At 40.5% G+C, this 24195-nt stretch overlaps 3 protein-coding genes across 4 annotated transcripts in view; 1 reads left to right on the forward strand and 2 right to left on the reverse strand.

Moving 5' to 3' along the window:
* The window catches only part of camkmt (calmodulin-lysine N-methyltransferase), a 107840-nt gene extending 101766 nt beyond the window's left edge, over positions 1-6074 (reverse strand). Inside the window, exons 1-3 of the mRNA XM_007551183.2 lie at positions 5726-6074; positions 4823-5001; positions 4376-4440 (exon numbers count right to left, since the gene is read on the reverse strand). Coding sequence (XP_007551245.1) covers positions 4376-4440; positions 4823-5001; positions 5726-5884 — 403 coding nt within the window. The 5' untranslated portion in view covers positions 5885-6074. The remainder of the gene's footprint in view (positions 1-4375; positions 4441-4822; positions 5002-5725) is intronic.
* Positions 6075-6198: 124 nt separating this feature from the next.
* Positions 6199-14699, forward strand: prepl (prolyl endopeptidase like). Of its 2 annotated transcripts, XM_007551182.2 has the most exons (15): positions 6201-6532; positions 7498-7626; positions 7815-7881; positions 7963-8134; positions 8222-8310; positions 8675-8804; positions 8892-9108; positions 9717-9908; positions 10030-10242; positions 10360-10535; positions 11280-11496; positions 11959-12108; positions 12370-12496; positions 13493-13581; positions 14603-14699. In XM_007551182.2, the coding sequence occupies exons 1-15, from the start codon at positions 6401-6403 to the stop codon at positions 14678-14680; spliced, it is 2178 nt and encodes a 725-aa protein (XP_007551244.1). In that variant the 5' UTR covers positions 6201-6400; the 3' UTR covers positions 14681-14699. The 2 variants fall into 2 exon arrangements, with proteins under 2 accessions (XP_016526503.1, XP_007551244.1); XM_016671017.1 differs by lacking the exons at positions 12370-12496; positions 13493-13581; positions 14603-14699 and having other exon boundaries at positions 6199-6532; positions 11282-11496; positions 11959-12092.
* A 91-nt stretch (positions 14700-14790) lies between these two features.
* slc3a1 (solute carrier family 3 member 1) lies at positions 14791-23952 on the reverse strand. Its single transcript, XM_007551181.2, has 10 exons — positions 21764-23952; positions 20590-20769; positions 20320-20465; positions 20105-20230; positions 19851-19970; positions 17815-17939; positions 16959-17160; positions 15741-15923; positions 15435-15560; positions 14791-15337 (listed from the first exon to the last, which is right to left on the reverse strand). The coding sequence occupies exons 1-10, from the start codon at positions 22182-22184 to the stop codon at positions 14906-14908; spliced, it is 2061 nt and encodes a 686-aa protein (XP_007551243.1). The 5' UTR covers positions 22185-23952; the 3' UTR covers positions 14791-14905.
* Positions 23953-24195: the final 243 nt, after the last annotated feature.

Here is a 24195-nt window from a genome sequence, read left to right on the forward strand (position 1 = left end):
TGTAGTGAAGAAGGCTCTATTAGGCTTCATTAGGATGCTGGGCTCCTGATTGCACACACACATACACACGCACACACACACATGGCCAGGCTTTCATCACTTCACAGGACATTTGGGTGCGTTCACTTCCAGCAGATGTTTCTAATCGTGGCGACTGCCACCCTTATATTACCCTGAACTTCAATCAAAAGTGCTGATTTATATGCAATCCGTCATCCAACAAGAAAGAAAAATGTATGTCTTCTTACGTACTCATCACTGGGAACGATGTATGAAGTGATCACCGGTTTGCAAAGCTAACATTTTAACAGTATTAGCATTTTAAAAATTTCTCACATTTTTGTATGTTGGAAATGACAGAGAAATTTTATGAAATACAGAAATGAAATACATACATTTCATTGGCAATACATGCCTGTATTATCAATTACATATGTATTTCCAGTAGTTGTCCCTATTGTTGTGTGCAACATGGAAGAGGGAGGTCAACGTTAAAATGGAAAGTACTACCAACAGTGTCCAAAAGAGAATGTACAGAGAATGTCAGAAATACAATATAAAGATTTGGTAAAAAAACAAAAATAAAAATAACAGCCACAAGGGTTTAAAAGACAAAATAAATGATTAAATATAATCACAGCAAAAACCTATTTTGTTTTTTACAATGAGTAAATGTTTGCTCAACGTTTGGTCAACGTCCATTCTTGGACACTGAACATTTAACTTTCAGGCCATGTTCATCTGAACATCATCTGAACATTCGCTTGCTAGCTGGGTCAGGGGGGAAGCCGGAGCACCTGGTGGGTGCATGCACAGGGGACAAACTGCAGACAAAGTCCTGATGCATCCCTTCTTTTTAAACATTCATCTATTTTTGAAAGAGGAATTTAGAATAATCAATTAAACTCATTTTTGTGATTATGTACCCAGCTAGCAAGGAACATTATCTATATATATATGTATGTATATATTTTTTTAAACTTTTAAATATCTGTATTCAACAGTGTTAAGTGTCTTATAAAGGAGCATTCTGTATATGATGATGATACCACTGCTACTGGATGAATACCATGACGAATCTGTACACATTAATCAGGACACGAAACCTTTACACTGCCACATCCCTCATGGGAACAAATGCTACCAAACCTGACAAATAACCTTACAGCCTATAAAGCCCTCTAATCAAAAACCCCTAGCAACGTCAACAAGCTCTAAGCCCTCTCAATCACACATGCACACATTCTGCCATGCATTCTTCGTCACTCCACCCTCAAGGGGCCCTGTATTGTATCCTTAAATCCTGACCCTTGGCAGGGAACAAGCATCTCCCCGAAAAAACCCAAATGGCGCTTGTTACAAAGCAGACTAGCGATTACAAGACTCCACCGTCGGCTAAAGAGACCGGGAGGGTCAGGAGTTCAGAGTTCAAATAGTTGAAAGTGCTGAAGTCTAGTCTGACAGAGGTTTAGTCATTTATTAGCAAGACATAATGAGCTACAAATGTAACTTGCAGCCGAACAAACTGTGTGTAAGTTGGAGGGAGGGAAGGGGTTATATATGTGAGTAAACACAGATGACCTTGCTGTGACACACACCTATGTTACCCCTACAAATAGTCTAAGATTTCCTGGATTACGACTTAGTTTGTTAGAAAAAACAGATACAGCCAATATTTACCATGAGGTTTCATTTACTCAAACTATTTGCAGAAAGCGCATTACCTTCGTCATACCAAAACAAAGTTGTTGTTTTCTTTTTTTTTATTACAACTTGTGATGCTCACACAAGCCTGTCATTTGGATTTACTCAGGACTATGATGCCGACCTCGAGATCAATTCCCCATTTCCTAAAATCCTAATTGAGCTGCCTCGCCCGCTCCTCCTCTGGTCTGGTGTTGAAACCATTGACTCCGGCTTATCTTTACTTTCAAGAAACAACATATTGTTCACGTACGTGCACACTTGTATAACAAACACAATAGCTGGAAAGAGGCTGTGGAGGCAGAGGGGTGTCACGCTGAGAGGGGCACTTTTAAGCTGAATCCACACATTTTGGATACGGTGGGTTAATCCGGCCAGGCTTTTTAGCCTGCTATTCAGGAGGACAAGGACCCCAAGGATTTGGGCTTGTCCACACCTCAGGGGTAGGGGGATTACCAAGACAGCAGGAAAGGTGGAGAGAGTATAAGGTCGGGTGACGTGAAGGTGGGCTTATTAGCATGGAAGTAGTAGATTATTGCAGGTGGTGTGCCTTCTTGTATATCTGTGATAGGACAAATGTAAGTCAACGTGTGCGCTTTTAAATTTTGAAGGGCTTCTCTCCAACCCCCACCCCCAAAAATATACCCCAGAGCTCCGATAGGGTCACCTCTGGGCCTTTCAGAGCCTCCTCTCAACCAACCCTAATTGATCTCACGCATTACTAGTCCCAAACATGAGATGGAGAACAGGAGGGAGATGGCTGCCCCATTGTTTGAGGAGCAAGGTCCCTCTGCTAAAGGCTTCACACTCCTTACACACACACACACACACACACACGCAAACACACACAGACACACGTTCCACCTATGGCATGCCCACCCACCTTCTCCCCCTATTCTCCTCACCCTTCCTCTATGCTCTCATCTCCGGCTGTGCTAATCCATTGGCCAAGTCAGGAACTCTGTTACCCATCTGGCCAAGCATGACTCCAGCTGAGAGGGATGGAGGGAAAAATGAGGGTAGCGATGGGGAGGGATTGTAAATTGAGAAACAGGAATGTGAATGGGAGGGGGTGCAGTCATCAAGATGTTTAGTTTGAAACTGAGAAAGTCGTTTTTAGTATGTATTACTTTGCATATATTAACAGCAGAAAGCAATAGAAAGCACAATGAATGGGATAAAGGGCACTAAGGTGGCACACAATAAAAAAAAAACAATAATCTTTTGCTTTTTACTCTTAAAAACCAAGATTTTGTGAGAAAAAAAATTTGTCAATTACCCAAGAGTTCTGACAGCTAGGACAGGCTACATCCCTGGCAACTCTAAACTAAACTAGAAACTACAGAAAATGAGCAATTGTTCAATAAGATAGACACCAACCCAAAGGTTCACACATTTTTCATTGCTTTGTTTCACACTGTTGCATTTCCCAGAGACTAACACCAACAGGAAGCTTCATAATACCATCTTTAAAGGCTAAACCACCCGCGGCTTTTAATGGAACAAGATTATAAAACACAGTGGATGTACAGTTTAGTAACTGAGATGCTAAGAAAATACAATAAAAATATAATAAAATAATTTTTAAAAATTGATCAGTGGAGTGATGACAATAAAAAAATTATAAAATGGCAATCTGATACGAACAAATGAACTGAAACCATTGGAACACTTTGTAAAGCGTTTTAAAATAAGAACATCTTAAGAATGATTACAAATTAAGAAATAACTCACCTTTAATTTAAGAACATTAAGTCAATGGTGGAAAAAAATCCATGTTAAAAAATATAATTCTCTGAAATCAAACAGAATTTATTATCTTCCTATGACAATTTGCTGGTTTGAACACAATGAATGAAGGATTTTTGGCCAATCCCGTTTGCATAATCTCTCTAGATTATCCTCAGTTCAAGGTCCTTATGATGTTTTCTCTTCAGCTCACCCTGCCAGGTTCCAGTGACTTTAAAAGGGAAACAGGCCCACAGCATCACAGACCCTCCACTGTGCTTCATAGTGGAAATTAGATGCTTTTTCCTTTTTCATACTTTGTTTTTTGCCAAATCTACCCAGCCTATTTGTGGTCAAAAAAAGCTTAATCTTAATCTCATTTGACCAGAGTTCACAGTCGAAGGTCATTAGAAATTAGCACATTCCAAAACTCTAGTTGTTTGTTTTTGATGGTAGAAAAAAAAAATGCATACTGTTGACTCCTCCTCTCACACAACCTGCTTTCCTGTCTGACCACTATCAAATAAAGGCCACTAGAGCCAGAAAAAATAGAAGAGACAGCACTTCCTTTGAGGTAAGAGTTAGATATTGTATGTGTATTTAAAGTTTTGGAGGTTTGGTAAGAGTATCACATGTTTTTTTCCATTTAGTCTTACGTTTCGTTTTTCATCTAAAGAATCTGGAATTGGGTGTACTTTCTTTTTAACAAGTTGGCAGTAACATATTCAGAACAAAGAAGTACCGACACTTTGACCAGCACACGATTCAGTCAGGATTATCAGCAGGCATGCATTAATAGTAACAAAAGCAAAAGGCATAGCGGGTAACATTTTTTTGTGCATTTGTGCTCTGCACAAATGCACAAAATGGGATTTTTTTTGTGTTTTTTGTGCATGCAAAACAAACACAGTGGCTTAATAGGGTTGCAAAAAAATCTACTTACAGACATTGCCAGTGTTGTCAAAACTATTGAGTACTTCATTAACTTTGAGAGGTCCCATGTTATCCCTAGAAATCCAAACACAGATAAACATGAAATAGTCTGCTCAGTACTCTATATTTTTTTTCCGTACATGTACAGCTCTGTGAAAAAACAATTCCCTTACAAATATCTTGTTTTGAATTTTTTTTTTTTTTTTGTTTCACATGTTTCGGATAATAATATTTGGGATATTTTGTGGTAAACCAAACAATTTTGAGTAACTTTTGAAACAAGTACAGAACTTAGTACTATCATATAAAGTTTGGTTGGCCACACCTAACAACATATTATAAATTGTAGAAACAGCAAAGCAAAGCTCTTGGTCTTAAACATAAGACCAGGAAAGTGTTTGTTACTGGTTATGGTAACGTTGATGTTTTTTGTGAAATCTTAAAATGGTGTGTTCACCTGAGGAAGGCACCGTATTCAGGATAGTAGACACTTCTGTACTCCACCCACTGGTCATCTGAGGTATCACAGTGTTCTTGTGCGGAGAGTTTTTTCCTTCTGAAAAGGTCAAAGGTGGCAAACCTACGAACAGACACCTGTTTGACCTCAGGACTGTCTGTCTGCTTCTGACGCAACACCTGTAAGAGAAATACAGCTGATCAACTTCAGTTTGCACATGAAAACACATTTTTGTTTGTTTTTTCTTTGCTATAGCTTCTTAATAACTCTTGTCTCAACCTGCTTATAGGATCCGTCATGTCTAAATGATCTTCTAATATTCCATGCATCTACTTTTTGGCTTTTGACTCAAATATAGCTTAACATCTTAACTATTTCCCTTTTCTACATTATTTACATTGAATCTAATTGTTTTACTAAAGTCCTGTGTGGGGTTTTTTTTAACTACCATCACAGATTTTATTGTTGCTGTGCTGCACTTTGAGGACCATATTTATTGTAAAGAACTATTAAGATGTCACTCTGCCCGTTCAATAAATCATTGATATAGAGGAATTAATTGAAAAGGCATGCCACACTGTTTGAATTTTTGAAATTTTGCATAATTTTCCTTCGAAAGTATGCAAACCCATACAATGTAGTATGTTGTAACATGTAAAAAAAATGTTTACTGAATGTGAAAACGTTTGATGTCAGTTGTAATAGCACATAAAAGCGGAGCAGAAGAAGGTCGTTATTCTAATTTCTGAACTTTTATTTTTTACGATACTCATCTATAGACAACCAATTCACTTCAGCACAAACGTATCCAAACCCCTGCTTTCTGTAGGTATTGTAAAAACGCAGTGTGTGAAGTTGAAAATGTGCTTTTGTTTCTATTTAAATTCAAATTTGTTCTTGTACCTGTCTCAGCAGAGTCCATCTCGCTCGACCTGCAGTAGCACCACAGGTTGCTTCCCTGGAGTTGTGGGAATTTGGACCGCAAGAGTCCTCATCACTCTTATCCTTACAAGGCAAAGCCGACTGGGTCTTTTCTGTAGCGCCTGTGGAGCCTTTCTCCATCTTAACTGTTGAATACCCACTCGGATATATATGTAAACAAGTTCCGGGCTATAGAGCTGTCACAGTTATCAATGTCAATGCTGTCGAACGGTATTTAGAAAAGCATGGCTTATTTCAAAACTACAAAATCTACAAAAGCTCACAGACACGTCTTGACTCATACCACCTGGAACATGCTGCTTCCGTACACATTTGTCATTTTAGGCAGACTAATCAATAACTGAAAACATCGCACTCGATTTTCAATTGAAACTGTTTGCAGCACGTGAGCAAGCTCGATTGTTTTAGTCTGTCTTTTTCTGGCTGCGTCACCATGTCAGCTCTAGTCTGACAACGTTCTGTCGCTAACTTATAACGAATGTCAATTCACAACATAATTGTAAATATTAACGCTTTAAATGCGCATATCCTTTCTTTTCAGCCTTAGAATATCAAATGCAGCTCTCTGGTTGTAATAGTGAGCGAATTAACTGAACGTAAACACTGCAATGGCTAATTAATAGTTCAGTTTTAGATATGAGAGTTTTACGTTCACTGTTGTGCTCCTCTGCTCCGCTACTCGGTGTTTTTCGTGTTCGTTTCTGGGACCCTAGGGTTTCTAAACGGAAAGCATGGTTGTCCTTATCCGTCCAGCGTTGGTGCACTTCGGTAAGAATGTTCAGGGAACTTTAAAGTTCATGTTCACTGTTGGCTTGGTGTAAAGTTACCGAGTGCTCCATCATTCGGTTGTTCGAAGTCATTCATTATTCAAAGTGGTACCTCTTTACCAAGTTGTTAAAACGAGTACTAAACCGAACAACAGACGGCTTGGGGTGACAGCCCTTTTGGAGGTTACAGCTCCTTGCTAAAATGCTCACGCTTATATTTTGCTTTCACGTGTTGTCATATAATGTGACAACGTTTAGCTGTGTAGGCTACAATATAAGAAAGCTGTCTTGTTTGCAGTTCGCCAGAACCCACGAATTGGCCAAAATTGTCATGCAAAACTATGGTGACCCTGAACTCACCATCTCCATAAAAAAAAATAAAAAAAATCTGGTGGTGGTGGCTGCATCATGCTTTGGGTCTGGCTTTAATTCACCAGGAACAGGAGCCAGAAACGGTTTACGTTTTGGCCTACATTCACAATGCTTTGTGTGATAGAAATCTAACACCGCTTTAACCATCTCCACAGAGAACCATCGTAGACTGGAATGCAGTGGACTGCTTAAGAACGATGCTTTACTCCTTGAAATCCCAAGAAATTGTATTGAAGTTTGTTGTTGTTATAGTAAAATCAGAAAAAGCACAAGGATTTAGGACTACTTTAAAGTATGTGAGAATTAAAACATGATTTCATGCTGCTCAGCTCCAGCCTAATGCATTTTAATAGATTATCACATTCACGTTGTTTGTTGAAATAAGTATGTCCTTATTGGTTGTGCTTTTTTCTTATATTCAGCAACATTAAAATAAATGAAAAAAATAAGAATTTTTATTTAGTGATTTTTCAAGTGTGTCTCTATATCTTTTGTGATGAAAAGAAGATGTAATTAAGTCAAGGAATGCCTTATTAATAGTGTAATGTCGCTCCATCATTAAGTGTTTTTGTTTGGTTTGAATTCTTACTGCAGGAAGCTTCTGGGTTGTCATCCGATCATCTGAGCTCTGGATCTGACAAGTACCAGCAATTAAAGAAGCATTTTGTAAGGAGACTGAAGGCAACATACCACAGGTTCCACAGTATACCTGATTACTCCGTGGTAAGACAAGGTTCGGGGTTGTAATCATGTTGTTGTGGTTTACATTGTAGTGTTTGGGTGTTTCTGCATGGGGTTTCTCTCTGGATACTCCACCTTTCTCAAGTCGCCTAATCTGGATGTCAATAACTTTATAAATGAATAAAACTCCTTTTTACTCTGTCAACTTCCTGTGGTTTTTCCCGTTCCAGGTGTGCGGGTGTCACCATGTGTACTTCATCAAAGCTGACGGCATCTACAGAATAGACAAAAGAGATCGTAAGCAGTGAATGAACATATATTTTCATTGGCATAGAAATTGCATTTACATTTATTCTTCCTCGTCCTTCGTATTTTTAGGTACTCCAGAGCCTGAGCAGGTGTTAAATCTGGAACATGCTTCGAGGGCAGAAAGGAGGACGAGAGCTGAGCGTGAAGGGAGGGTTCAGTGGACAATTCAGAGAATTCGTCTGTCTCCACATGAAAAGCATCTCGCCGCTACACTGAAATGTTGTCACACAGAAGAGCTCAAGTAAATTAAACATGGAGGTGTGACTTATTCCAAAATGTTGACTGCCACACTGTAATTACTTCATATTTTTTTACTGTGATAATCAAGGTGTGTTGTTGTGAGACTTGGAGAGAGAAATACTTCCATTTTGCCCCCCCACTACATCCTTCTGGAGCTACAGAGCGTCTTCAGCTTTGGTAAATATTCGAAAATGTTTTAGAATAATTCAGCCGTGCCAAAGATTACAGAGTTAAAACAAAATATACGTAATATGCGGTTGTAGTAAAAAAATAAATGCATCCCTTTTATAGCTAAGAATTGGATGTGTTTTCTGTTTTTAATTAATCTTTCCTATTTTACCATTCTGCCTTTATCTTTTTACTTATGTCTTAGAAACTGGTGGAATCTGTAACATGTGGCTTTGTAAATTTAACGTCAGATTTAAAGGACAGAACAAGTTACCAGTCAGATCGTTTTAAGCACCGAAAACCTAAAATGAGTCGATGTAGAGATGCAGTTTTGCATTGATCTTGACTTTTATGTTTACGTACATCTGTGAAGAGTGGGCGACGGATGATGTCCTGTTTTACACAACTCTGGAAGGCCTGAGCTCCAGCTCCGTGTTTCGCCTGGACCTCGCCTCCGAAGGCAGCGGCAAAGTGACGTCCGTGCACGAGGAAACTCAGCCTGAGTACGTGTTGGTGTAGCGTCAGGTGAACCGTCTTCCTTCTGTCAAATAATCAACCAAGTAACCTAAACCGTACCGTCCTCCCCGCAGTGTGTTTGTGGAGGTCGCCCTGTCCAGAGACCGACAGATCCTCACCATTAACTGCAACAGTAGAACAAGTTCAGAGGTGATGCTGATTGATGTGACAAAGTCCCGTTTAGAGCCTTTTGTGATTCGGCCTCGTCAGCTGGACCTCCTCTACCATGTGGAGCACTGGAAAGGATCGCTCCTTATACTGGCTAATACTGGGCCAGGACAGGAGTACCAGGTAGAGATTCAACAGCAACTTATCAAAATGAATCTAAGAGAAAAAAACTGAATATTTACAGTAATGCAAATTTATGTAAGACTTAAAAAAAATTATATGTATATATGGACTCTAATGCCCAATTATTACAGCTGATTCCTCATTTTGGGCTTTTAGTTCCTCTTAGATCAATATGTAAATTGGGTTTGTAGTTCTGGTTTAGGTGCCAAAGTGTCAGCACATGGCATTTTTTAAAGTTTTGTGTAGCTAAAATTTCCATAATCTGTACTGCCTTAAGGTCTAATAGTTACACATGTTAAATGATGAATTGATTTAAGGTATTCCAAATGTTTTGTGCTTTTAACCACTGTTGGTTGAAGCAGGGGAATTTAGTGTCATGCTTTCTAGCCATGTGTCATTTTCCTCCCATTTCTCTATTTTGTTCTACAAAATCCTAATAAAGTACACTGAAAGTGGTTAAAATGTGGGTATGAATACCTTCGAGACACTGTATGCTATCAGCAGCTACCTTTGATTTCTCATAAAGTATTAGGTTACTTCAAGCAACAAACATGTAGATATCTGTTATTCTTGTTTCACGTAATGTGTGTCTTCTTCCTGCTTACTAGGTGATGCAATCTCCCACATCTGAGCCGTCAACGGCTTCGTGGGCGTCTTTATTTGTCCCTAAACCTGACTCTGCAATCAAAGACATGGACGTAGTTGGAGACTACTGTTTGTTGGTTCTAAAGACACCAGCCAATGAACTCGCTTTAAGCGTGATGTCACTGCGCAATCCCAAAGAAACATGCATTATAGAGGTCAGTGACTTGGAAGAAAACTATTCTAAATGTTCTACCCATTCTTATATTTTTTCATGGTTTTTGGGGGGGTTGTTTTTTTTTACTCTAGTAATGTTATATTTCTGCTTTCATTTCTAAGCTCCCCTCCTGGGCTTGCTCTATTGAAACCAAGAAACCGGGCTTGGCAGACCGGCAAGACGTGTTAGAATTCCTGTTATCGTCTCCCGTCCACCCACCCGTCCCATTCTCGCTGGATCCTGAGAAAGGACTCCTGCTGTCAGACCCAGGGACTCAGACCCACTCTGAGAGTCACGACAAGTACGTCACCACACGCTTGAAGGCCTGCAGCCAAGTAAGACCGTCTTTAAAACGAACTCACAGAGTAAACTGTTGCAAGCAGAGAGATGGTTCTGCTCTTGTCGCACCTTGACCAGCGAAAACACCCACCGCTGTTTGGTTCTTTCATCAGGATGGCACTTTAGTGCCGGTGACGCTCCTCCATGCCGTACCTGTGGAGGACCTGAGTCAGGCGCCTTTGCTTGTACATGTATACGGAGCTTATGGTAGAGACCTCAGCATGGAGTTCTGCCCAGTGAGGCGTTTTCTGTTGGAGGAAGGCTGGGCGCTGGCCTACTGTCATATTAGGTAATGCATCATCCTTTTTGTGATTTAAAAAATAAAAATAAAAAACGGATTCGATTTTTCTAGATTATTTGCAACAGGCTTACTAAATGTTGTAAAAAGTACCTTTTATCTTAGATTCCTGTTAGATTGAGCAACAGGTTTCCTTTGTGCACTCCAGATTGTTTTTCTTCTAAACTCTGGCAGGTTTTCCACTTTCCTACTGTGCTGAGCTGTCAGGGATCTGAGTTTATGCAGTGTAAGGTAGCCGCTGTGTAACAGTCAGAAAGGAATACCTGATCTATCGTATTCATCTATCAAAACCTACATCTGAACATAAATATCCTTGAGAAAACTGAGGTAGACTTAAAATACATTTTACATACTTGGAATGTTCAACAACTCTTAAAAAGTAGCATCATCTTCTACACGTGTCATGGACTCCACAGAGTCATGCTGGGAACCAAATGTTGCTGGAAGAACATTAAAATTATTACCATTAAAGACATTAAACTTTTAAATGTTTAGGCTTTGTCGCAATAACAAATGTTGCTGGACGATGAATTGACCAGTAATTTTTTGAAATAAACGATAATATTGTTGTTTTTGAGAACATTTTCAAGTAATTTATTCATAATGGCATAATAATTCAAGTCAGCCTCTCAAACACTAATAAAGTTTGATTTTATGGAGAACACTTAACGCTGCAGTGGAAGATACTTTGCATGTCCAAAAAAAACAATTTTCTGGCGATCGTCTCTTTTCTAGAGGCGGGGGGGAGCGCGGCCTCTCTTGGCACAGACAAACCCGGGTGGAAGGGAAGCGGAGGGGAGTGGAGGACCTCCAGGCGTGTCTCCAGAAGCTTTTCTCTTCGGGAGTCTCCTCTGCTTCACTCACGGCCCTCACAGCCTGCAGTGCTGGAGCCGTGCCAGTGGCGGCGCTGTGCAACTGGAAGCCAAACATGATGCGTGCTGTGACGCTGCAGGTGAGATGTTAAACGTGTCAGGGTCTGTGTGTTCATCTCAGAGGTTGTCTCTACTGAGGGCTAGGTTTCATCCATATTTAGGGTTAAAATATTTTACATATTGTTATTAATATAAAATATTATTATTATCATTAAGTATCTAAACACAGTGCCAGAAATTCAGAAAAACGAAAAACTTTTTACATCGATCTGTAGAAGATTTTTCACCTTTCGGGTATTTAGAAACGTATAGAATTTGTATTTATGATCAGAGTTCAGGTTTCAGGTTAAATGTTACAAAATGTTACAGATTCTATAATAGAGCTGATCTAAATAGGCTAAACTGGTCTAAAATCAGTAAGGTAGTCCTGTATCATCCTGCTGAAATAAAATACAAATGAACTTAACAAAAAAAAAAAAAACTACAAGAAAAAAATTAGTGAATTTGTGTCTTGATCTGAAGGCATCATTGTCTCTGTGCAGGCTCCTTTCCTCGATGTGTTGGGAACCATGGAGAAAGCTGATCTGCCTCTGACTGTGGAGGACAGAGATGAGTGGGGCGACGCAGTGGGAAACCCGAATCACAGAGACATCATCGCTTCATACTGTCCCCTTCACAACATCACTCCTCAGGTATGAAGAAGCTGCTTCCTCTAACGTTTCACTCTCTTAAACTAACTTCTGTGTTGTTCATTTTGTTACACGGCGCAGTATAACAAGAAAAAAATTATGTAGAATTCACTTCATACATTTGTGGTTAAATGTATATTCATCTGTCATTTTAGGTATAGATCATCTCAAACTTTAAATTTATGATTTGAAAATCCCTTTTCTTTCAACTCTTAGATATTCTTAATTAATGTTTTTTTTTTCCATTCTTTCTGTGTGAAACAGCGCTACCCATCTATGCTGCTGACAGCTTACAGCGGTGATCCCAGGATTCCTCTGGAAGGAGTCCTCAAATACGCCAAATATATAAAGAAAGCCATTCATACGCACTTAAACAGGAAGCAAAATGCAGGTACTTACAGACGGACTCCGTTTTAATAGTTTTCTATAATTGGAGCGCTACGGCCGCTGACATGTAAAGTGACAGCAGCCGTTTGTTTTGTTTGGTGGTATACTTTATTCATATTTATATCAGAGTGCTTTTCTTGCTGTCAGTCTTCTCCCTTGAAGCACACCTGTGAGGTTGCTTTCAGAGAACCTCTCCCGTTGATGTTTTAATGCGTCTTTTCGTTGGACGAGGTCGTCGGTGCAATTTAAATCCCATGGAGATTTTCCATATTCTTCTAGGAGTCATTTCCTCTTCGACAGAGGTTTTATGGCTCTGGGTCATCCCCCAATAGTAGTGTCAGTGTGAAGGTCAGGGAAGGCAGCGGTAATAGATGTACGGGTGTCTGGGGGATGTCTTTTCACCGTGTAGCATTGGTCACCTTGTGGTAAAACCTGTGCATGTGTCAGCTAATTGCTTTCTTTTTTTTTCCCCCCCCAGACAGGCTCTTTCTCCCTCTCACTTATTATCTTCCTTCAATACGTTGGTGGTACTCCTTATTTACACCACTCTCTCGCTCTCTCTCCATCTCTGACTCGTCTCCTCCAGCTTCAAATGCACATATTATCTCTCTCCTCCACCATTTTGCACCCCCGTTGTTCACGTACACACCGGGCAGCTTCGGTGCCTGCGCTTGTGGGGAGATGTCTCCCTAATCTGTCTCTCTGTTCTCCTGAGTCTTTGATAAAGTGCTGATGGCACAGGCGCACCGAGGCAGGCGGGAAGGCCCATTAGCATGGTAAAGAGATAGCGTATCAGAGCAAGAGATTAGACTCCGCAGACAGGGGAGCTGTCAAGGTCAAGACCGTACTTGTGAATCAGTCCGTGCCACAGAAAGGAGGAAGGTGGATAACATGGAGTGGGGCAGTTGGACGTAGAGATACTGGGTTCGCAGAGAGATGAAGGCGATTTCTAAAAATAGACCGTTTTCTTTTATCTTGCCTTTTGTTTTCTTTCCTTCAGATTGTGAATCGGCACCGAGCATAGTTCTGAACGTCCAACCAGGAGCAAACCATCTTGGGCCTGAAGACTTTGTTCAGATGCTGGAAGAGGTGAGTCATAAAGAGGAAGAACAGGAAGGTTAAGTACAGAAACCATACTTCCTGATATCTAGAAACAAGCTCCTGTGATAGCTCTGGTTGGATGTTTGGCTAATCTTTCAACTTGTGGTTGGTTTCCTGACACTCACCAATTATTGAATGCATTTTCACTTGTGTTAAGATTGAAGCATGTCTACAAACCTAATGTAAGCCTCCACTGGCCAGCCCAAAACCAGTTATGATGTGTGTTCTGGGTTATTTCATCCAGTTTGAGCAATTCACCAGCACCTGAATGAGGCAAGTAAATGCAGTGATGTTGGATTTGAAAGCCTCGCCTCCTCCAAACGCCGTTGTTGTCTTTGTAGCACAATAGCTCGACCTTTACCGCAAAACCTTTCTCCTGAAGGCATCTGGCTTGTCCATGACAGCAGCCATACTCGAAGGAGTCTGTTCCACTTTATGATAGCATCACAGCATCATGGGTTTGTGGCAAGAAACCAACCAATTTAAACGAGTTCTACCAATGCCGCCAAAGCCAGATTGAGAAAATTATTGCTTCTTTGAGAAAATCCACATTAAAAACAAAGGAAAAAAAACAAACTTTAAAGACCATTAAAGTCCTTTGATCTTTCTACCCTGGAAAAGAACGACTGAAATGTGTTATTAGAAGTTACACATTAGTACTAGGTTATTTAATTCATGCAAATAATGGTGTAGATCAACTTCTGATCTGCACCGTACGATTTAAGGAAGCTTTTAAAGAGCAATATTTTGAATATATGTGCTTTAAAATTAAACTAACAGGTGTTGTCATTACATTCATGCTGAAAAGCTTTACAAAATCCGTAGCTGTGGAAGAACTGGTTCAGAATCATGGAAATGAAGAGATTTTGCCATATTTTTTTAAAATGTACCACACCAATGTGTTGGAGTTCAGCAGGCATATGTAATACTGTATATTGGTCATAATTTGGCTAAACTTTTACTTTCCATTAAATTCACCAAAAAAAAGTGTGTTTTCTGCCTGACGCAGGAGGCTTTTAGGCTTGCGTTTCTATACACGGAGCTGAACCTGGACCCTCCACAACCTCGACGCAAGAGGAAGAGATAGCTCAGCTCTGAAGAGGCAGTAAGGAAAGCAGAGCTGTATTTGCATCACCGTGACGACCAAGTCTTCCACTCTGCATGTGAAAAAGAAAGAAATCACGTCCAGCGAATTCGTCGACAATCGTTTGCTTTATTGTACTCCATTATCCCCTCTGAATCAAGTCACCTCAGGACAACCTCTGTAAGTCGATTTACGAGAGCGTACAGTTTTCATAAATGCTAAATTGCTTTAGCATTTGTAAAGAACGCCAACAGTCTCCAAATAGCAGGCCTTCTCAGAGACGTAGCACTGTGCGGGATGGCTGGGATGGTACCGAGTGTAGGTGGAGTACCGAATGACCAAACCCTCTCCCGCCTCTGTCTGGATGCGGGATTTCTGGAATACTTTCTGGTTGTTGTTTGCGTTGGTGCTCATCAGGACTCGGAGCTCATAGGGCAGCTCCTTAACAGCAGAGAGATCCGTTGTGCTGAATTCTTTGCCGAAGTTAATCACAATGAGGTACGCTTCTTTGTGCCCATCGAGCTCTCTGAGGTAAGAGAAGACGTTGGTGTCGGAGAGGACGTAGCAGAACCAACCGCGCAGAAAAGGGAGCTCCGACTGCCGCAGGCTGTTCAAGAAGCGATACTGAGAGAGAACGGAGCCTTTGTCTTCCTTCTGGACCTGAGGGGAAAGAATGGACGAAAGAAAAACCAGTGAGACGGATATGAGAACTATCTTTTACCAGGGGTTTCTCAGTGTGGCGTTAGATGTCGCATACCTCCACGTTGACGGTTTCGTAACTGGGATGCACAGGTAACCAGGTCTTGTTGGTTTGGGTGTTGAAACCCGCGTTCTTCTCACTATTCCATTGCATCGGAGATCGCTCAGGGTCCCGACTGAGACTCTGAGGTTAAAGAATACAAATGATTATACTCCAATTGACCTTATACACAGTAACTTCAGCTAACTAACAATAAAGCCTACTTTACTTGAACTGTTCCTTTTTTTTTGTAATGCCTTGAATTAAAATCATATCTTTGTACACGTGTTTTTAGTGTTTGTTCAGGGTACAGATTCTACTGACCACGTTGTATTTCCCAGCAGGGTCTTGCACTTGGCTTTGTGTGATATTAATGTTCTCCATGCCAATCTCTTCGCCGTAGTAAGTCGTCGGCGTACCAGGGAGGGTCAGTAGCATCAGGTTGATGGCACGAACATACATCCGACCGGCACTGGAGCCAATTCTAGGCCTGTCATGATTTCCGACCTGGTTGCAGTGGAGGTAAGAGGTGGAGAGGCGAATGAGACTGAGCTGAGTGGATCACAAAAGACTTTACCCTATAGGTTTTTGTTAGGAAAAAAAAAGTCTCAAGAGAGAAACTTAAAAGTTGTACACCAAAACAGAAATTATAGATGCCCCCCAAACTGAAATTTACGCAGATTTATTTAGATTTGACCTGCTGATACAGATTCCTAGCGTGACCTTGTGGCACTCATGGCAGAGAACTGATCCTTCATGGGCAGAGCAGTCATCCTGCGCTTGAAACATTGTGGGCTCAGTTCCAGCTTCCTCCCATAGCGTATGTTAACGTGCCCGTGAGCAAGGCACTTTACCCCGAGTTTTCTAATGACGTGTGTATCAATCTATGAACATGGGAATGTTTGTGTGAATGTGTGAAATCAGCCTTAATGAAAGGCGCTTTCAGTTTCCACCCACCACCAATTTGGAGCGAACTTCTAGAAAACTTGCAAAGCTGTCGAAACACTGAGTTCCTTTAAGTCATAAAACAAAAACCCACCTGTTTATATCTGCCTTTGATTAGTATTAAACGGATCAACATATATGACCAAATGTGATGCTTATTGCTTGCTTCATGATCTGTTACTGTATTATGTTTTTATGGTATAAAGCACTTTGAACTGCTTTGTTGCTGAAATGTGCGATACAAATAAACTTGACATGTCTTTAAGAACGCTATATATCTGCACTCGGTTCACTCAACATGTACAAATATTAAGAAGACTCATTTGAATACCCGGGTGATAAAATAGATGACCCTTATCCAAACCAGCTGCAGCATTGAAAAGGACTTTGCTGTTTGTGATCATAAATGCTGAAAACGCAACATCATCTTTGTTATCATAAGCACGTGTCTCTTTCTTCTTATCAGAAGAGAATCTGGATCTTATCTTTTTTATATTTATTTGTACAATGTTGAATAAATTGCAACACACTTGAAAGGGCATCATTAGTTTTTTTTTGTTTTTGTTTTCATTCCAGAAGAATTAAGTAAATACTTACCACCCAGTTGGGCCATTTTCCGCTGGGCATGTTGGACATCCAGAGCTCAACCAGATGTTTAGCCCACCAGCCGCTGGTGTTCAGAGGCAGGTCCAGCAGGTAAAAGTTGAAGGGGAAGTCGCTTTCTTTTACTAGTGGCGTTCCGTAGTACATCATGGTCTTATCCACCTCTTCATAGTCATAGGATTCTGTCACCATGAACCTGCAGAACAATAAAAACCCAGGTTATGTGTGAGATGGTGCACAAACTAAGCTGCCGTTTCTTACCAAACTGTTCTGATACAAAAAAGTGAAATCATTAAGTAAATATGCCTTCAGTCTTAAACCTGCTGAAAATATGCGCATACTCCACCCATAGTACATTGTTTTTACGTTGAGCATCTTTTATACTTTAGAGGCAGCTACAAAGAAACCAGAAATGATCTTACAATCTAGTTTATCGGCCTAGGCTGGTTCTCTGATGAGATCCAGCTATCAGGGAATGCTGTATTTATAGAACAACTCAGAACTTTAAGATACAGTCAGAAAGTTAATTTATTTCAGTGATTTAAAAAGTGAAATCCTATAGTGATTCATTACACAATGAATCACTGTAGTTTGTGTTTTCAGTTCATTGTGATGTTCATGGTTTGCAGCTGATGAGAAAACAACATTATTTTTCTTATAAAAAGAATCTTACATAAAACTACCACAAATATTCTATTACAAATTATTATGCTACAGCCTCTGCTTGTAATGAATGTCTGTAAAATGAGCTTCCCTTTTTGAATGAAATTACTGAAATAAACTAACCTTAATTATGAGGGAATTTATCAAAATGTGCTTCTACTTTTAATAAAACTGCATGTATTCCTACCTGTATCTGCCAGGTTCTCGGCTGTAATCGTCCATCACTGCTCTGAACTCTCTCAGCATGTCGTGCAAGCCCACCTGGCTGGTGGTGTAGTCATGATACAAGTCCCACTCTGTAGTTACTAATTCCTGAAGTGCAAAAACATTACAGAAAATTTTTAAACGAGACGATAGAGTTAAAAAGCTTTGCATTGCTGAAAGGATTTTCCAGGCTAGATTTTCCGGGGGGCGGGGGGGTTTCTGACTATTGGAAATTAGGGAGGGCTTGTCTCTAAATCAGACTCCGCTCTCCGGCTGGTTTCTTATTGGGCTGATGGAATGCAAGCAGAAAACAAATATAAGACTCCGACTTTGACTTAATAAGTCAAGCAGAACCGAAGGAAAGTTTTCCTCTAGCTTTACATGTGAACCTTTTTTTGTTGTTTTTTTTAGAACAACTGCAAGAAAGAAGCTCACTTCTTGTTAATGGCTAATGTGTCTTACTTCTATTTCAGCCGGTACCAAGACCCAGTGTTGCATCTTTGACTGAATCAACCTGCTTCGCTCCTCAGTTTCTGCTTAAAGGCCAGTGACTAACACCTGATGCGCTGGGTTGCGTGGGTAACTCCAAACCACTCGGCTTACATCGTCACCGAACAAATGAGCCATTATGCCAACCACTAACTCACAAACACGGTGGTGTTTTTGCAGTCATTACCAGCCATAAACATTTAAAGCAGTTATAAAAAGCCACAGATAAGTTTATGGCTGCGTTTTCAATTTTACAACAGACCATAAATTACTTTTGTTTGATAGTCCAAAGATGTAAAACTCTGTAAGTGTGATCTAAAATCAAAGTCTGAGTCAGTCCCAGCATTACAGCATTAGTCCACAGTGGTCAGTAAATCCCAGTGACTTGCTAATCCTCTAAAATATGCTTCTTTTCTACTAATCTTTTCTGTCGGGGAGGTGGGGTGGAAAAAAAAAAAGTGCCTCCGCGAGGTTTTCTTTACTTATGTCAGAGTGTGTCATTAAGTCTTTGAATTGCAATTACAGTGTTTTCTTAAGAAAAGCGCAGGATGAACCTGACATTTAAGCCAGCGATAAATAATAAATGGCACACGGCGTACAGCGAGAAACATCCCACTCAGCTGTTACGGGCTGTTCCGCCGGCTGCGGTCAGCCGAGGTGTTTCTGCCCACGCCGCTGCTTTCATGCATCTCATTATTCTAATCTGGACTCTGACACGCCACTTTATGAGTCAATGAAATAAAAATCGGGATTATATAACGGAAGGTTAAAGCGGGGATTGTTAACTGAGCTGAACTTTGAGCGGTGGGAGTTACAGCGGCAATTAAAATTTAACACGACGAGCGAGAAAGAAAAAAAAAAAAAAAGCTGAGGATTTGTGAGAATATATCATCACGGGAAAAGAATGAAACCGTTTTTATGCTTCGTGTCGTCGTTCGCTTGTGAAAAGGTGGGAAGCGTTCGGTCTGCTACTCTTGACAGAATCAATTCATTTGATGCGAGCTTGAATTGTACGTTGTCGTGCTTAAATTTCTTCCACATTTTGTCACACTAAACCACAAACTTCTGTGTATTTCATTTGTATTTTATGTACCAAGACATGGCCGTTCACCTGTTTTTCAGAGAGGCTGCTGAGCTCAGCTCTGAGTTGCGTACGCCATAATTTTAGCATATAAGTGGTGAAACAAAACAAAAGAACCTACTCTTAAAACACAAACCCATTAAAAGTCCAGTTTGAAGTTCATCTCAACACAGCAAATATATGGACAAAAGGGCTCTGGACTGACAAAACCAACAACTTTTTGGGCCATCAGGTCACAAAAGGTGGCTTGATGGACAACCTTGCAGACTCAGCAAAGGTTGAGTCTACAAAGTATCGTCACATCCGTACGTTTTGTGTCGGTCTAAACGACATAAAATCCCAATGAAACTCACTGGGGTTTGTGCTTGTAACGTGATCACATGTGGCGAGGTCTGAAGCCCCCGAGAACGTTTGAACACCCGTATTCGATTAACGGAGGCAACACTCACCGGCGGCATGTCCGGATCCACCTGTGGCTCGTCTCTCAGATGTGCTGCTTCCAGCATGTGTTTGACCGCGTCCATCCGGAAGCCGTCCACCCCCTTCTCCAGCCAGAAACTGATGAGATCCTGAAGGGGAAGGGTAAAAACACTCATTTCATTATGAATTTTAGGCTTTTTCTTTTTACCTTCATCAGGTGAGTTAAGTAGTGATGCCACAAAATGATTACATAGTAAAGTCTTCTTAAGAATTTGTATCTTACGATGATCTCTTGAACGACGTCAGGGTTCCTCAGGTTCAGATCTGGCTGCTCCTTGAGGAACTGGTGCAGGTAGCACTGCCCTCTGACCTCATCATAAGTCCACGAGGAGTTTCCAAAGATGCTCACCTGCATGACAAGTGAAGGTTGTGATCAACACTGGGAAAAAATCTGAAAATGTACCCAACACCGTGCGAAACAGCAGCACAGACACAAACCCAGTTGTTAGGCTTCGGGGAAGCTGGGTCGCAGTCTGTCCAGACGTAGTAATCCTTGTAGTGAGGATCTCTGGTCCGACTCAGGTTGAACCAGCGGTGGCGGTCACTGGTGTGATTGGGAATGAAGTCCATAATCAGCTTCAGACCTGAGGAGGAGAGGTGGGAGGGAAGACACTTTAATCTGTCATCATCATCATCATCATCATCATCTGACACTAAACCAGAGAATCCCACTTCCACTTCTCTGAAAAAAAAACAACAAAAACACACCCTTGTTGTGCATTTCAGCCAAAAGTTCTTCAAAGTCCTGCATGTTTCCAAAGAGCGGGTCGACGTCCCTGAAGTCCTCCACATCGTAGCCGAAGTCTTTCATTGGAGAGCGGTAGAAAGGGCTGATCCACACCGCCTTGATGTTCAGGTCCAGGAAGTGGTCCAGCTTCTCCTTAATTCCTGCATGGGCCGACACAGAAGTACTCAGATTATAAGATGCACATGTCATTGAATTCCTCTTGAAGGTAGTTTTATGTAATTGCAAAGAGTCAATAGTTTCTGAGCGGGCCCTGACAGATGCAGCACACTTGTATTATTGTTGATTAAAGTAAATGGTTGCCTAAAATGATTGTGTAACAGAGCAGCATTTTACTGCTCTGCTACACAGCATTCTCATTGCAGTTATAAACAGATAAAAACAATGTTTCAGTCTGAAATCAATCTGATTATAATCGTTAAGCAAGAATTTCCTAAACACAAAACAATCTCTTTTTTTATGAAAAGTTAAAACCTTCTGAAAGTTCAGAATAGTCGTGTTACGCTTTTATTCTTCTCAAACCCCAGTCAGTCATACTGAGCCAGGCTCTGGTTCTGCTGGAGGTTTCTTCTTGTTATTGCTAAATGCATGCTCGATATGAGGGATTTCTGTGAAGCCAATAACGCAACATTGTTGCTATGCGCTTGCTGCAGCCCCATACAGTCTGATGGGTTTCCTTAAAATACTTTTTAAACTACTTTAGATAATTAATTGAGTTTACAGTACTGGGATTATTTGAAAAGTATGTGTGATTCAATTAAAAAGTTTTTTTGGGTTTTTTTTTTTTTTTTGCAATGTGCCTCGAGGTGAGCTGTAGTTCCTCTAAACTCCAGAATCACCTCAACTTGCTGCATCACGTCGAAGAAAACTATTCCCACAGCATGATGTTAACACCATCGTGTCTCACTATACAGATAGCTTGAGAACTCCAACTAAACCTTTTATTTATTATTATCTTTTTAAACTTCTGATTCATTTGCACAGAGATAGTCTCCTTTTGTAAATGATGTGACTTTTTTGTCGCACGAGATTATGTTTGGGTACTACTTTTTATATTTTAAAAAGATTGTAAATTATGTCTTTTCTTTTATCAGTAATAACAACAATAAAAAAATACTAAAAACAACCACATCCGACCTTTGAGGTCTCCGACTCCATCCCCGTCAGAGTCCTTGAAGGACCGGGGGTAGACCTGGTAGACCGGGGTGATGTGCCACCAGCGCAGGCACGGCGGGGACAACGCGATGATGGTGATGGTGACCGCCACCAGCGCCAGGGTGCAGCACACTACCAGCCAGAACAGGACCTCTCTGGGCACCCGGTACCGAGCCCGGGAGGAGTGCAGCAGCAGCACCTCCTTGGGCATCCCGGCGTACGGCTTGAGCTGCGTGTACTCCTCCGCAGCCGCGTCCAGCTTCACCGCGGTGGAGTCGCGCCGCTCCCCGGTGCCCGAGCTGGAGGTGTCCGCCGCCGACCCGCCGTCGTCTGCGTCCTTAAAACCCGGGTTTCTGATGGTTTCCTCCAGCTCCATTTGACCGCTGTTCTTTTTTAAACTCATCTAGATATTTCTGTTAATTCAAGAAGAATTAAAAAATATTAATAACTTTGAAACTAAGTGCGAGGACGCTGTGGGAAGGTAGGAGAGGCAGATGGAGCTCAGGCTGCCTCAGTGCCACCTGTGGAATGTGGGGGAACACCGTGGAAACCGGAGAGCTCATAGGACTGGTTACAGATTAGCTTTTCTTATCTTGGTGCAGAGTGGGCTGGGTGTGCTGCATGAAGGACACCCAGCTTGTATGTTCAGCATCGTCAGCGATTTGAAAACTTATTACATTAAAAATGTTCGTGATGTTCATGCTCTACAGCCAGATAAAAAATTTTCTTCAAAACAAAAATGCCTTCACCTGCTGCCAGCTTTCATAAATTTTGAATGATTATAAAATTATGCTCAACTGTAGGAGGCAAAGAAACAACTAATCATCCAGAACCAACTTTTCTGTGAGACTTGGTGGCATTTATGAGTTTTATGTTTTGTTCCTTACATGTTGCCCCCACTGCCTTGTCCTGGCCCAACTCTTGCAACCACTGTTTACATTATTACTTTATAAGTATCTTGATGAATCGGCTCCGTGTTTAGCCGATTCATCTTTAGGAAGATGCAAAAATAATTTTTTAAGACCAACTATTGGAGAAAAATATACAGAGCCAAATGTGCCTGATTCCCCAAAAAATATTTTTGTATAATTGATAGTTTAAATAATTTTTAAAAAGTTGTCCCTGTTGAAGGACACCCTACTAATGTGTCCAAATTCACACAGGCAAACATAAAAAATGTTTTAAAACTGTAAACATCTGGTTTCATTAGTATACACTGTTGCTGATTTTTACTCTGAACTGAGATCATGAAAGTTATTTCATGTCTAAAGAAATTTGGATGTTTATTCTCAAGTCTTTTCCAGTTCAGGCGTTACGCTGATGACTTACTAGTAATGTGCAATACCCAAGATCACCAGATCAACTTCAGTTTCCAACATGAAATTGTAGTCTCTTGCTGAGCAGTTATTTTCAATCCGACAATAACAATGTCATCAGTATATTATCCTAGCAAGCATGTGCAATGCACCAGACCAGGGTCAAAAAGTGCAATTGGTGCACAATTGCAAAAATCTGTTTACTAATGTAAACCGATGCATACCTCTTCAGGTAAATTGAAGTTTGAATACAATATGCAATAACTAACCACAGGAAGCTCCCACTAACATCACACCACAAACAGCAGTTTTAACATAAATCCATCTTTTATTGGTTACGGTTTGTAAACTTAACAGCAATAAATCAGTAGAGGGGGGGAAAAAAAGGCGTGGCAAAAAAAACCCTCAAACTGGCCCTTCTTTAATCATCTCAAAGGTCAAAGTTTCTTCAAATCAGCCTTAAAGTAAAAGCCATAATGTGAACTAAAACACAAAAAGAAAAAGGGTAATCTGGAAGTTACCGTTGCGGCTACACAAATGTTAACTATAAATGAACATAGTGGGCTGAACAAAGACATAAGCAGTCATTTTTCTCCTAAAAGCCTCATAATAGTTTACTCCTGTGTTCACATCGCTCCACATTCTTGACTCCCGTTTGCAGCATTTGATGAACCAAGATTTCCTAAAACTGTGGCTTAACTCTCTTTACACAAATAGTAGCAACAAGTCAGTGAAAAATAATCCAGACATCACTTAAAATGACAGTTCTCATACTTTCAACAACTAGAATGATTAAACAGTTTAAATAATAATTAAAAAAAAGGAAGCAAAGTGAATGAGAAGCCGCAGTAGAAAAAAAAAAATAAAACGTGAGTAATCAGGAATCACATTCAGGAAAAAAAAACATCTCTCCCACCATTCAGATTTTTAATTCCTCAGAGCCCAGTGTCTGATGTAGAAACCTTTAGACTGTTTAACGTGGAAAGAGTTTACACAATGTTAAAAACTAGGAATAGATTATAATTGTCAACTAGAGTCTACACAGCCAGTGAATTACAAATTACTGATGGAAACCGAATATAATTTGGTTTGATCAAA

Source organism: Poecilia formosa, unplaced genomic scaffold, assembly GCF_000485575.1.
Source record: "Poecilia formosa unplaced genomic scaffold, Poecilia_formosa-5.1.2 Scaffold40, whole genome shotgun sequence".
NCBI lineage: Eukaryota > Metazoa > Chordata > Actinopteri > Cyprinodontiformes > Poeciliidae > Poecilia > Poecilia formosa.